The following is a 13,605-nucleotide window of genomic DNA, read 5'->3' as shown; positions in this document are numbered from 1 at the left end:
GAGTGGTACCTGCCACCAGCAGTGCAGACCCTGCTACCTAGGACAGACTTTAGCAGATTTTGTTCTGGAAAATCAATTATATTTTGAGCGGACAGAAACAAAGGCAAACCCAAGGATGGCTGACCTGTTGGTCTTTTTAGAGTCTGTGATGTATGCCAGGTCTGCAGAACCAATCTCCTTGCCCAGGCCACAGCTGGTCTCTCCCTCAGCCTCCCCTGCTGTCTTATCTTCTGAGTCCTCTGCTTCAAGAGAGCTTTCTTTAGGGGAGGGTGGATACAAACAGGCCAAGTCACCGGAAAAGTCAGAATCCCCATCATCTGAGAACTTCTCTGTCCACTGATCAACCAACTTTTTGAGACCATTGACATCTGCTATGACGCTGTTCAGTTCTGAGAAAACATCATCATCACCGACTTGTGGAGCCTCCAGACCCTCCAGGTCAACGCTGGGCATGTTGTCATACACACTCAGCCTGTTGTCTCTGCCTGACGGGGGGCTCCTGGGGGCTCTGGGATCCTTGGAACCGCTTCTGCTCCGGCTCCTCCTGCACCCGTGGAAACTCCCAGTTCTCCAGTTGACAGAAGAGCTGTCTGCAGGGGACAGGGGGCTGTCTGTAAGTACGGTGGGGAAAGTGCCAGGTTTATGGCCTTGTGGTATCTGAAACATCTGGTTCTTTTGTAACCTCACGTCATTTTGTAGGTTTTGCTGGGGTGGATCATCCCCCAGCAACAGCTTGCTGGAGTCCATGTGCTCTGCATATGTCCCCCTTCCTTCACAGGGGTTGCCTGGTTTTGTAACAGGACTTGGAGTGCTCCCTGTGCTGCTATTTACAGGCTGATTGCTGCTATTGCAGCTCGGGGGAGAAAAGGAAGAATTGTTCTTTGTTCGCATGCCAGAGAGGTCAGAAATATTTACACAGTTCAGCATCTTCATCTTTTCTTCATTAAGTCCTTCCAGCAGAACAGGTTCACTTATTATGGGTTTGGCCTTTGACTGACCACTCCTTAAATTGCAGCTCCTTAAGTGCAGCTTCTCCATTTTCTTTAGAAGGCTCTTCCTCTTTTTCGATGGTGACTTATCCAAAAGCTTCTCCTCACTGGTGATACTTAAAAATTCACTGGGAGGAGGAGAACAACTAAAAGCAGAGTCGAGTGAAGGTACCTTAACTGAGGAACACCTTGAGGAACTCGTGCTGGTTTCCACGTCTTCAAAAGGTTTTTGGGAGTTAACAACGTCACTGTCAGCACTGCTGGTGCTGTGAATTGAGGACACATCGTGCTTCTCACCATGATCCAGAACAACATTGTCCTCGTTGTGGATGATATTCAGTATTGGACTGCCTGGGGTGGAGGCCTCAGCACCTTCCCCTGCTGGAAAACCTGCCAGGCTCTCGATGCGAGACCAGCGCTGGCTGCACCTCTCATAAGCCCATCTGTCACTTATGGCACAAGGTTCATCATCTTCAGAGTCGTCACTCTTAGCAGGAGAGAAAAAAACAAAGCCAGTTCAAGGGCAAAGTTTGGCAAATTCTGAATTGCAAAAACCAGTTTACCATAAAAAGGAGACTTAAATTTTCTGCCAACCCCGAAAACCCCCCAAGACCAACATAGGGAAATGTGATCATTCGGTCACTGAAGATCTGATTAGATTAAAAACATGCTGACAAACGATGCCCAAGCATGCTGACTAATCCGCAAAGTTTACCACAGGGAAGGTGACAGAATTGATACGAGGGTGAAAAATCCTGTTTTGTGGCAAATCCAAGGGTTTTGAAAGATAATCTTCCTGGGTTTACACTGCCTTTCCTTAAGTCAAACAAAGCAAACACTCCGACACATCTGTGACCAAAACTCATCCATTTTCAGGTAAAGAAGTGCTTAGCTGTGGGACTGCAGCAGCATCAGTATCGGTGGCACCCTTTTGGAGCCCTCAGCCTCCCTTGCCACCTGCTCCAGGTGCTCCCTTTGCTGCATTGTCCCCATTCTAAGGGAACACTGGGACAATGAAACGTTAGAGAGATGGGAGCCACCCGTGTCTTCTCTGTGTGCTCTCTTGCCCCATTCTGCCCTAAAGACAGAGCAGAACTCCCCAAAACCGACACTTTCCCAGAAGATGGCATTATTTTCTCTCTAGTCCTGCAGTTAATCCATGGTGGCTCAGAGGCTTCACTGACCTGCTGCTGCCCAGCCAAGCTGTGGCTGCCACTCTGATGTAGCTGCAGCAGCAGAGCACAAAGACAGCACAGCTAAAACCTACCCAGTGTATTAGCTGAACATTTGGATTGCCCTTTCAATTTCTTTGTTTAGCCAACAGGAGTGAACTTCCACTTTCAGCACTTAAGGTGGGAAACTACTTAGGAAAGCAATGAGAGCCATGCTGAGATGGGGCTTTGGGGCAACTCTTGGACAGTAACACGTGTATTCAAATCAAATTTTAAAAGTGCTTCAAAAGTCACCCCTAACCTACCTTGCAAACTTTCAAATATTATGTAGTTGCAATCTCCATCCCTATGTTTTCTCAATATAAAATGCAAATAGCAGAGCTTTGCAGGATGGAATGGAATGGAATGGAATGGAATGGAATGGAATGGAATGGAATGGAATGGAATGGAATGGAATGGAATGGAATGGAATGGAATGGAATGGAATAGAATAGAATAGAATAGAATAGAATAGAATAGAATAGAATAGAATAGAATAGAATAGAATAGAATAGAATAGAATAGAATAGAATCTTCAGAAATTGCTAATCCTTCATTCACTTTTAAACCCAGGTGTATGATACAATATCTAAACACATCTTGAATGAGAACAGGAACTGCGTGTTACAGACATACCCGTTTCCTATCACGGCTTATTTCCACTTTCATTGATGCATACTTGTTCAATGTGTTCAACCTTCTAGGGTTTGAGAAAAAACACAGGAGTTTTAAATTTCAGCTATTTCATTTTTTGAAAACAAACATGCACCGAACTAGCTGTGATCTTCTACCATGGAGCCTTCATTATTGTCAAAGACATTCTGTTAGAGGCTCCCATACACTGGTCCCCAAAAGCAGCACCAATAACAACATCATGATGTTCACAATTCCAGTTCTGCCATCTTAAGACTAGAGAAGACAACCATAATCAATCATTTCATTTAAAAAAATCATATTATTAGCATTCATGATTGTGAAAAACTTCCTATTGACTTAAGATTTTGAAAACAAATGAAACCCTGTGGGCTTCTTAAAAAAAGGAAATTTAAAAATCAACATGTTAACCTGTATCCCTGGAAGGATGGTATTATCTATCATTTTAGTTAAAGCTTGTGGAATCAACTAGTCAATCACTTAGTTGTCAAACAATAGGTGGCATCAACATGAGGCACACTGAGAGTCTCCAAGGAGCACTGAGGACAGAAGTGATACCAAGAAACAAAATACACCCAGAGTTCTCTAATATCTGCTGTGCTTTAGAGATGTGTGTGTGAACAACTCCCCTTGGTGCTCTGGTACAGGCAGGGCTGGAATTCAGGTGACCTGACAGGACAGAAAAGGACCAGAACACTCCGCCAGGAGAGGAACTTTCCAGTGCCCTGAGAGTTAGAGAGCATCATTTCTGCTGAAGAAACTCTGCTAAACAATCTCGTAATAAGAAAGCTTCAGTAACTGCAGCACCAATGGAAGCAGAAGCCTCACACTACCCTGGCACTCTTCCATGGGGAAATTCCACAGGGCCACGAGTCTGACTTGGCACTGACAGTGCAGGTTCACTTGTGTGCTCTGAACAGCTGTGGCAAAGCAGTAACTTCAATATCTTTGCTTCTCACCCAAAAAATATTCAGGAAAACAGAACAGATCTCATGTAGATACTTTTTTTCTGTCTATCTGCTGAAACAGAAGTTGGAGGAAATTCCTGCACTCCATTATACATGATCCTAGAGAGCAGCCTGCCATGCTTGTTGGGAACTGGTGATTTTTAATCAGCTTGCAGCCATTTCACATTACAAAAAAGATATTTAATGCTCAGTGTAACATCCCTGAGAGCTTGGCTGAAGAAGAAGTGCACACATGCTTACTTTACCTTTTAATTCCTAAAACAACCAACTTCAGTGGCACTAAACCACGTGCTTAAGTGATTTCCTTCAGTCACAGATTTGGTGACTTTGTTAGCCTCTGACAAAAACAGAGGCATGAAGAGATGAATAACAAATAACTGCAGGGCCTGGGAGTACCAAAGATGATTCACGATGAACGTTTACCTGAACAGTGATTCAATCGCATCTCCATCTAAAAATTCATGATCTCTCCTCACAGTTTTTACATCAATGGGAAACTGCATATCTGTGAACAAAGAAGTTGAACCTGAAATCTGAGCTGTAATTGCAAAGACTTTCAATTCTGCAACTTATTAATCACAGGTGAAATGAAATTACTTCTATTCTATAGCTGTACATTCATGCAAGCATCCTTCCAGCAGGTGAGGATCAGCACCTTAGGGCAAGTGGGAGAATAAACGTAGGGATCTGCTTGCTGCTGTTATAACAGGTGGACAAGCCCTTCTGCATTTCCAGGAGTCACCAAGTGCCATAGACAAGAAACACAAGAAACAATCTTAATATTTGCTCTGGTTCTCTGCACCTTCTACAGAATAAAGCTGGGATTATTTTACGTGAGTCTTTGCCTCGAGGTGCAATGCAGCACAAGAGATAACACTCTCTGAGCCCTAGAGAGCCTGACACATCATGCTGGGCTGGAAGCTGAAGAGGTCAGTGTTTCAGCTCCTGAGATTTAGCCTTGCACATGAGGGAACCACTGAGGTCTATATGTATTTCCTTAGCTTAAGCTTTATAAGCTTAATTTTCCCAGCCAGGTCAGGACATCGCAAAAACAGCAAGGTAATGCAGAGGATTCATTTTCCAGAAGCATGGCAATGCACATTTCCAACAAAGAGCTTATAGACTAAAATCTGCTGTAGGCAGACAGGAAGCATTTCCAGGTTTCATGGAATACAGCTTTCAAACCCAGCTCTGTGGGCTTGACTTGAAATTTTCAATTTTGCCGTGACCAGGGCAGGTGGGAATGAGAGCAGTTGATGCTCTTCTAACTGCGGTTCTTTGATAAAATCTTTCTTAAAAATAGATTATCTTTTGTTACTTTCAATGTTTGTAACAAAAACCATGTTTTAAAGAACAGTTTTATGGCATAGTTAAGGCACAAGCGTGGCCTGAAAAATTAAACAAGTTCTCAACAAATCCATACCTCCCCCAAGAAATAAGCACTCTTTGTAGTTTTAACAAGATGAAAACATGCTGAAATTGCATTTTTGACTGGCTGGCTGCTGCTGAGTATTTTTTCTGAACACTCATGATTGCAAGATGATTTTTTCCAACATTTTTTTCAAAGCAGCAGTAAAGCAATCTCACTCAGACCACAGGCTGGAGAGCCTCAGAGAAGTTTTGGTTGCAATCAGTGGTTGGAAACATCACTTCCAGCACTCCAAGAAAAAGAGCCGGAAAAAAATATACGCAACTAAAAATAACAAAAGCAGAAATTTGACCGAGTTACAGTCTAATAGGAAAAGAAAACCAGGGAAGATTTGGTCCTTTACAGAATTCTGCTGAATCCCTGCTGAGATGTCCCTTCTGCAAGAAAACACACCAGGTCACAACTTTTCTACAGGTTTGCATGAAGATGTAAAAGAATTTGGAAGAGCTTCCATCAAAAGTGTCAGGTTCTGAAATCTATTCTTTATGTGAACAATTCCACTCGAATTCAGTGTCAGCTGCTTGGCAAGTCTTTGTGATCATACCTTCAAACAGCTGAGCATACTGGGGAAATCCAGCAGCTCTCAGCCAGTCGCAGGCTTCTCTGGCTTCAATTTCTGCAATGAGAACACATAATTGTTCATGGACAGTGCCCACCAGAGTCAGTGATAAGCTAATTTCACCTGGCACATTCCCTGGGAATCTTGTATGTTGATGTTTTGTTAGGATATTGCTAAAAAGGAATAAATCCTTGTATCCAATGCACTTTCATGCACAAAGCTCTGCAATAGTCATTCCACCACAGGACAGATAAGCAAACACAGGGGAGAAGAGATTTGAGCACATACTTGGCATGTCACACGTGGGGGTAAATCAGCTGTCCCTGAGCTGGGGGCAGTGGAGCAGCTGCTGCAAGTCAAAATGAGCCACTAGAGCAGGGTGTGGGACACACATCTGTGCCCTCACACGGCAAAGCCCGCTCGTGCATTCCAGCGCCGGGAGATGGTGATAAGACACAAACAAATCCTATAAATAAACTTTAAATGCTCTCACAACTTTAATAACACTGGACAGGGCCTAAGCATTCCCAGAACAAGAGTTCTCAGGAGTACCTGTTGCTAGGGTCTATCAATATTTATTTCCCTGCCAACTACCTACGCAACTTGGCAGCCACTGCAGCACAGCAGATGTCAAGAACTGCTCACTTTGTGACAACTGGGAAAGGCCTGTGGCCAGCGCTGTAACATTCCCACACAGGCAGGGCAGAACAGAACCTCACAGAATCACACACCAGGCTCCTCAAAAACACGAGCAGGTCAGCATGAGTACATGCTCTAATGTCAGGCTCTAATCTCTGCCAACACTGGAAATGTCTGGGGCTGTGGGAGAGGATTCCCAAACACACTTTCTGTAGGTCTGCTTGCACCCCAGCCTGTGTTACACCAGACACAAACCTAAAGGCAAAGACTTCTTTGAAAGGAACATTTTGAGCTACTTTAAAATCCAGCATGCTCAGTAGAGAGAAATGTTTCTAAAGCACCTTAAAGCGCAGCATGATAGGCCAGAGGAACAGAGCTGTTCCTTGAAACTATTTTCTTTACACGTACACTCACAGATTAGGATTCCAAGGCACTTCACATACATACCTGCTCAAACACTGCTTGCTTGGCTCAGATTTCTCAGTTGTAAGTCATCAATTAGACTCTAACGAAAAAAAATCACACAGCTTCCATGATTTTATTCTTCTACTTTAAAACTTAAAATTGTTCCCATTATCGCTTAATCAGATTGGACAATGCCATTCTAACAGAGGCTTCCCTGCACAAAACTGCATGGCTTTTTCATCCGAGAATAAAGTGATACCACAGGAGGACCAGGATATTTTTACACAAAACAGATGCATGAATCTCTTTCTTTTTTCACATTGCAGAACAGAAACTAATTTCTTCTCAACAGCCAATATTCACTATGCCTATATTTATTGCTATACTTAGTGCCATAATTTATCATAATCTTTACCACAACATAGCTTTTGCTGGAGACAATAAAAGACAAGCATTGTATTCACAGAATAAAAAAGGAAAACTATTTGTAGAAAAGAGCCAGGAGGATGACCAGTCTAACATGAAAAGTCTTCACAAAGACAAAGTGATTTTCATTTAGAAAACCCCAGTAGATTCACTCAGCCATCTCAGCTGTGGAGAAACTGTGGCTCTCCTCATTCCAGACCTCAGCCTACTCAGCCAGAGCCTGTGCACAACAACCCTGAGCTCAGACAGGGACTTTGTAGGAGCTGAAGCTTCCCCAGTTCCTAACACATTAAAAGCACAACTCTATTTTTAGACCAAACCAATCCATGAGAAGTGATGCAAGAAAGAACAGAAAAATAAGGCAGAAAAATACTTTGCACCTAGAGAGGATATTTTCAATGAATACGACTGAAAAGGTGATGGCATTGGCACACTTGGAGGTGGCCTCTTCCATAGAGCAAGGACAGAGGAGCTAGGGGAGTTTTCTTTGCTGATGTCAATCTTCAGGCCTTTTAACATACCTTTGCACAATCACAGGGCATGTTTGGATTAGACATTAGCAAGAAATTCTTCTCTGTGAGGGTGGTGAGGCCCTGGCACAGGCTGCTTAGAGAAGCTGTGGCTGCCCCATCCCTGGAAATGTTCAAGACCAGGCTGGAAAGGGCTTGGAGCAACCTGGTCTAGACAAGAGGCTGACAACTTTTTAACATCTTCTGGGTGCCATCTGAACAACTGAAATAGCAGAGCAACCTAAATGTGTCATCTCCCTCTCCTGAACTGATTTCATAATTAAGTAGATGGAAAAAAAAAAAAAAAAAAAAAAAAAAAAACCAAAAAAAAAACCCCAAAAAAAAAAAAAAAAAAGAAAAAAAATAACCTGCAAAGCTTAGTATTCCTAGTTTAGAGGCTGCCAGCAACTCTTCCACGCCAAGCCAGCTATTTCCCCACGGGCTACGGGTGGTAGGTTACTACCAGATGTTTATGAACAACAGTACAGGGTGCACAGCCGGTGCCACCCTTGGCTGTACCGTGCCCCACAGGTACATTCTGTGCTGAAGACTCAGCCCAGTCCCCCTGCAAACAGCCCTGAAAAGCTGAGTGTCCCCATCTGAGCCCTGGCCTGTCTGCACACTGCAGGGCCCTCACTCCTCAGGTATTTGGAAACCAGATGCTACAGTGTGAATTAAATCCCTGTCAGAATGAACAGCAGTGTTAACCAGATTGTTTGCAATAAAGACAAGACATCTGTGCTGAGATTTGGGCATTGTCTCTGAGACGTTTCCTTAACAAGATGCAGCACTTTCCTATCAAGAGGTAGAGGCAGCAACCAAAACCAGTGACAGCTGTATGTCAAACAGGCCAGTCTGCCTTACTGTGAGGTCATCACAGACTCCAGCTAAAGAAGAACATCAAACTGTACTTTACATTTTAAAATAGTCTAAATAAAATGAGAGAATATCAATTTCTGTTTGAAAGCAGCAGCTCAGTGAGCCTTGCTGCCAGGATGCAGTGTGAGTTTCAGCTGCTGCCAAAGCAAGAGACCTCTTCCATTCCCCAACTGCGAGTTCCTCCTCGCTGACAGCCTGAGCCGATGCCAGCCAGTCCTGTCAGCCAAACGGGCAGGAAATGAGTCACTTTTGTTTGGCAAGATGGGATTTATGAAGTTTTAGCTTTCTCAATTGGCTGCCCCATGCTCTGATAGGTTCCAGTGGCAGGACAAGGGCAGCGGTGGGTCCGTGCAGGGAGAGCTGTGGGATGGCGCAGCTGCCTGCCCAGGCCAGGGTGCTCAGCCTGCTGTGAAACCTTTACCTGAATGTGTTGCTTTTCACAGAGGTGCCTCATTGTAGGCCCGTTTCAAAGCAATTGTTTAACAGGCTTTTAAAACCAATGTATTATATCTATCTCCATCCGAAATAGTTTTCCAGTTTCAACAGGTTGGAATCACATGGTGATCAGGACTTCATTAATTAAAGGGATTTAAGTCTGAATGCCTCCCAAAACCATGGCAGGAAGTAGAACAGCTGGAGAGGTTTTCTTGCTGTCTGCAGCACTCCTGCATTAGTTACTGCAGGACCCTTCTTGTCCCCTTTTCTGCAGGATGCGAATGTGGTGCTCGTGGCAAAGGAAGGATTTCTCCACATGCCCAGCAGAAGAGAACAGAGGGCAGGACTGACTCCTCCCTTTGACTCCACACTGCACCAGTCTGTGACGAAACAGAAAAAAAAAATCCAAACGATTTTCCTCTTTCCCAGCTTCTGCCATTATACAGAAAGGCCTGTTGGGTTTGTTGTGGGTTGTTTTTTTTTCCTCTAAATGGCAGTAATTCTCCTCAACAGCCACAGACAAGCAGGTGCCCAGGGTCCCCACCTCACAACCTGCCTGATGTGCCACAGCAGGGCCAACTGTGCCTCACAGGGGAATGCTGCTGCCTGCTCCTGTCACTGGCATCCCAGCCTCCCAGGAGCTGGAGTCCACAGGCTCTTGGCAGCCACTTGTCAAACTCTGCCACAGATTTCTCCTACAGCTCCCGAGCCAAGGGCTGTGAACTGGCAGGTCCTTCACACACTGACTTAGATCCTGTCATGCCTGGTTGTGCTGGCAGTGGTGGAAGCGACAAGGGGTTTTCAGGTTCCATTTGAGCATCAAGTGATGAGTTTCCCATCAAATCTTTCTGGTTTGTGCACCTTCCTAGGGCTGTAAGAATTGATGTAACTTCTCTGTGACCTACGGCTGCTAATGAGGCATTTCATTTCACACGCACCCTGTGAAAAATGCAATTGCTGTGCTAGAATTCCGATTTCTGGATGACATTCAGAACTGCATTTTACCTGTGACAGGATTGTTAATAACTGATTTTCTTTACATTATATCCTTTCACTTAAAAAGAGAGTTGGAACATGATGTCCACGCCATGCTGAAGGCTCAAAGACGACACTTTCAAAGTAGGGTGTTTGCACTGACCAAGATAAGCAGTCAGGGACTTGTAAAACTGTCAAACTCTCCAAGAGCTAAGATGGATCATAAATAAGTGGAAATGTTTATTCTGTTTTCCCTTGTGCAATGCAAAATATCAAAGCTTAATTGTACTTTACTAAACCACTCAAGCAAGAGGGGGGAGGGAAAGAGATTATAGCTTGGAACTTAGCCAGGATAATTTAGGCTCCATGCAGATAGTGAACATAAATGTCTGGAAAATGAAAAGGCCAAGATATTTGTCCTTTCATTCCTACTTTACTATCATGCTGGTGTGTTGGAACTGCAGCCAACTCTTCAGTTATCACAGCTGGGAACTGCAATGTATCCCAGAACTTTGTGGCAACCTCAACTGCATCTTTATCCAGCTCCTTGGCACCAGCTCCCAAGCTGATTACCAGGACTCCCAAGCTGATAGTAAGGTCTTTACTCAGGTCCTTGTCATCTGCCTCCCCTCTTGGTTCCTGGGACCCAGACAAGTTTAATGGAATTTTCTTTGCAGGTCACATTAACAGGCTTGTCAGTGCTGACTGATCTTTTAATTGCTTCTAAGTACGTTAGAGAAGGTAGTGTTCGCTCTACAGGAATTTCAAAGGGCTCCAGGAAAGTAGGTAGCTAACTCACTCCAACTTTAGAAGAAATGAGAGTCTAACTCTCTAATTTCCCATCCACACTGGAAAATCCTTATCCAAGTTAGTGGGGTGAGCGGGGGGATTTATCTCCCTGCAATCTAATCCCAGACATGTTGCTTCACTGTGCTTCAGCCCTGCTGGCTGCGAGGTGGGAACAGATCCCACATTTCTCTGACGCAGAAGCTCCTTATGGATGTTTTTTCACAAGACCCTTGTACGCGATTGAGAAACACTTGATGCAAGATTCCCGGGAGGAATTGTAGCAGGGAGGGTACTGCTTGCTGCCACTACAGCCAATATCAATAAACCTATAGCACAGAAGTAACAAACCCCAAAACCAGTGAACTGTCTGTGCTCCTTCATGGCGTAGCACGACGTTTTCTTTAATTATACAAAATGCCAATAACACCACAGTGTGTGATACAGATTCTACCTACGTGTAAGGAACTATTTAATCCAACAGAGACTGACCAGTAAGTAGTTGTAACTAAAAGCCAGCTGGATTATTGGCCTTGCCAAGGCTGGGCTGTGCTGAGCCTGCTGAGCCCAGGGCAGTGGACAATCTTTTACTGGGTCACTCTACCCTGATGGAGCTTATTGATATTCGAAGATATGCAACAAAGTCAGACAATCTACCTGGAACTCTCCAAGCACATCCAAGTCAGTAAACACAGCAGCTACTGGAAAAGCATGATACAAAACGTGTTGACAGCTGGAGAGCTGCTGTCACACCAACAGAGCAGTGGTAGGAAACAGCAGCACCCACCTGGATCCTCACCTGGGGATGTCATCTGCCACAGCACCCACTGGATCCTCACCCGGGGATGTCATCTGCCACTGCACCCACTGGATCCTCACCTGGGGATGTCATCTGCCACAGCACCCACCTGGATGCTCACCTGGGGATGTCATCTGCCACAGCACCCACTGGATCCTCACCTGGGGATGTCACCTGCCACTGCACCCAATGGATCCTCACCCGGGGATGTCACCTGCCACTGCACCCACTGGATCCTCACCCAGGGATGTCACCTGCCACTGCACCCACTGGATCCTCACCCGGGGATGTCATCTGCCACTGCACCCACTGGATCCTCACCTGGGGATGTCATCTGCCACTGCACCCACTGGATCCTCACCTGGGGATGTCATCTGCCACTGCACCCACTGGATCCTCACCCGGGGATGTCATCTGCCACTGCACCCACTGGATCCTCACCTGGGGATGTCACCTGCCACTGCACCCAATGGATCCTCACCCGGGGATGTCACCTGCCACTGCACCCAATGGATCCTCACCCGGGGATGTCACCTGCCACTGCACCCACTGGATCCTCACCCGGGGATGTCATCTGCCACTGCACCCACTGGATCCTCACCTGGGGATGTCATCTGCCACAGCACCCACCTGGATGCTCACCTGGGGATGTCATCTGCCACAGCACCCACTGGATCCTCACCTGGGGATGTCACCTGCCACTGCACCCAATGGATCCTCACCCGGGGATGTCACCTGCCACTGCACCCACTGGATCCTCACCCAGGGATGTCACCTGCCACTGCACCCACTGGATCCTCACCCGGGGATGTCATCTGCCACTGCACCCACTGGATCCTCACCTGGGGATGTCATCTGCCACTGCACCCACTGGATCCTCACCTGGGGATGTCATCTGCCACTGCACCCACTGGATCCTCACCCGGGGATGTCATCTGCCACTGCACCCACTGGATCCTCACCTGGGGATGTCATCTGCCACTGCACCCACTGGATCCTCACCTGGGGATGTCACCTGCCACTGCACCCAATGGATCCTCACCCGGGGATGTCATCTGCCACTGCACCCACTGGATCCTCACCTGGGGATGTCATCTGCCACTGCACCCACTGGATCCTCACCCGGGGAATGTCATCTGCCACTGCACCCACTGGATCCTCACCCGGGGATGTCATCTGCCACAGCACCCACTGGATCCTCACCTGGGGATGTCATCTGCCACTGCACCCACTGGATCCTCACCTGGGGATGTCATCTGCCACTGCACCCACTGGATCCTCACCTGGGGATGCCATCTGCCACTGCACCCACTGGATCCTCACCTGGGGATGTCATCTGCCACTGCACCCACTGGATCCTCACCCGGGGATGTCATCTGCCACAGCACCCACTGGATCCTCACCTGGGGATGTCATCTGCCACTGCATCCACTGGATCCTCACCTGGGGATGTCACCTGCCACTGCACCCACTGGATCCTCACCCAGGGATGTCACCTGCCACAGCACCCACCTGGATGCTCACCTGGGGATGCCATCTGCGCCCGCACGCACTGGATCCTCTCCCGGGGATGTCACCCGCCCCAGCAGCGCCGCAGCCGCTCGGCCCGGCTCCGCCCGGCTCCGCTCGGGGGCCGCCCCTCCCCGGCCCGGCCCGGCCCCGCCGCCCCGCCCGGCCGTGCCCGCCCCGGCCCGGAGCGCCCCGCCCGGCCCCCGCGGCAGCGGTGTCCCCGGTACCTGCCCGTCCCTGCCGGGTGTTGCCGGTGTCCCCGCCGGGTGTCCCGTGGCTCTTCAGAGCCGCTATCCCGCAGCAGTGCCCCGCACTCGTTCAGATGAAGGCAAATCGACACCCCCTGGTTCCCTCGCTGGCTTACCTCCACGTTTTAAAGTTTTGCCAATGTCATTCCTCGAAGTTTTACAAAATCAGCAACCTCTTTTTTTTT

General features: G+C 47.0%; 1 protein-coding gene across 1 annotated transcript in view; it reads right to left on the bottom strand.

Moving 5' to 3' along the window:
- The window catches only part of LOC136297487 (rho GTPase-activating protein 7-like), a 57,857-nt gene that overhangs the window by 15,568 nt on the left and 28,684 nt on the right, over positions 1 to 13,605 (bottom strand). Inside the window, exons 2-5 of the mRNA XM_066197430.1 lie at positions 5,796 to 5,867; positions 4,246 to 4,327; positions 2,837 to 2,900; positions 125 to 1,476 (exon numbers count right to left, since the gene is read on the bottom strand). Coding sequence (XP_066053527.1) covers positions 125 to 1,476; positions 2,837 to 2,900; positions 4,246 to 4,327; positions 5,796 to 5,867 — 1,570 coding nt within the window. The remainder of the gene's footprint in view (positions 1 to 124; positions 1,477 to 2,836; positions 2,901 to 4,245; positions 4,328 to 5,795; positions 5,868 to 13,605) is intronic.

Source organism: Chamaea fasciata, unplaced genomic scaffold, assembly GCF_029207755.1.
Source record: "Chamaea fasciata isolate MVZ Bird 193981 ecotype frontalis unplaced genomic scaffold, bChaFas1.0.hap1 SCAF_15, whole genome shotgun sequence".
Taxonomy (NCBI): Eukaryota; Metazoa; Chordata; class Aves; order Passeriformes; family Sylviidae; genus Chamaea; species Chamaea fasciata.
Note: the sequence above shows the minus strand (reverse complement) of the source record. Positions and strands in the feature narration are given on the sequence as shown.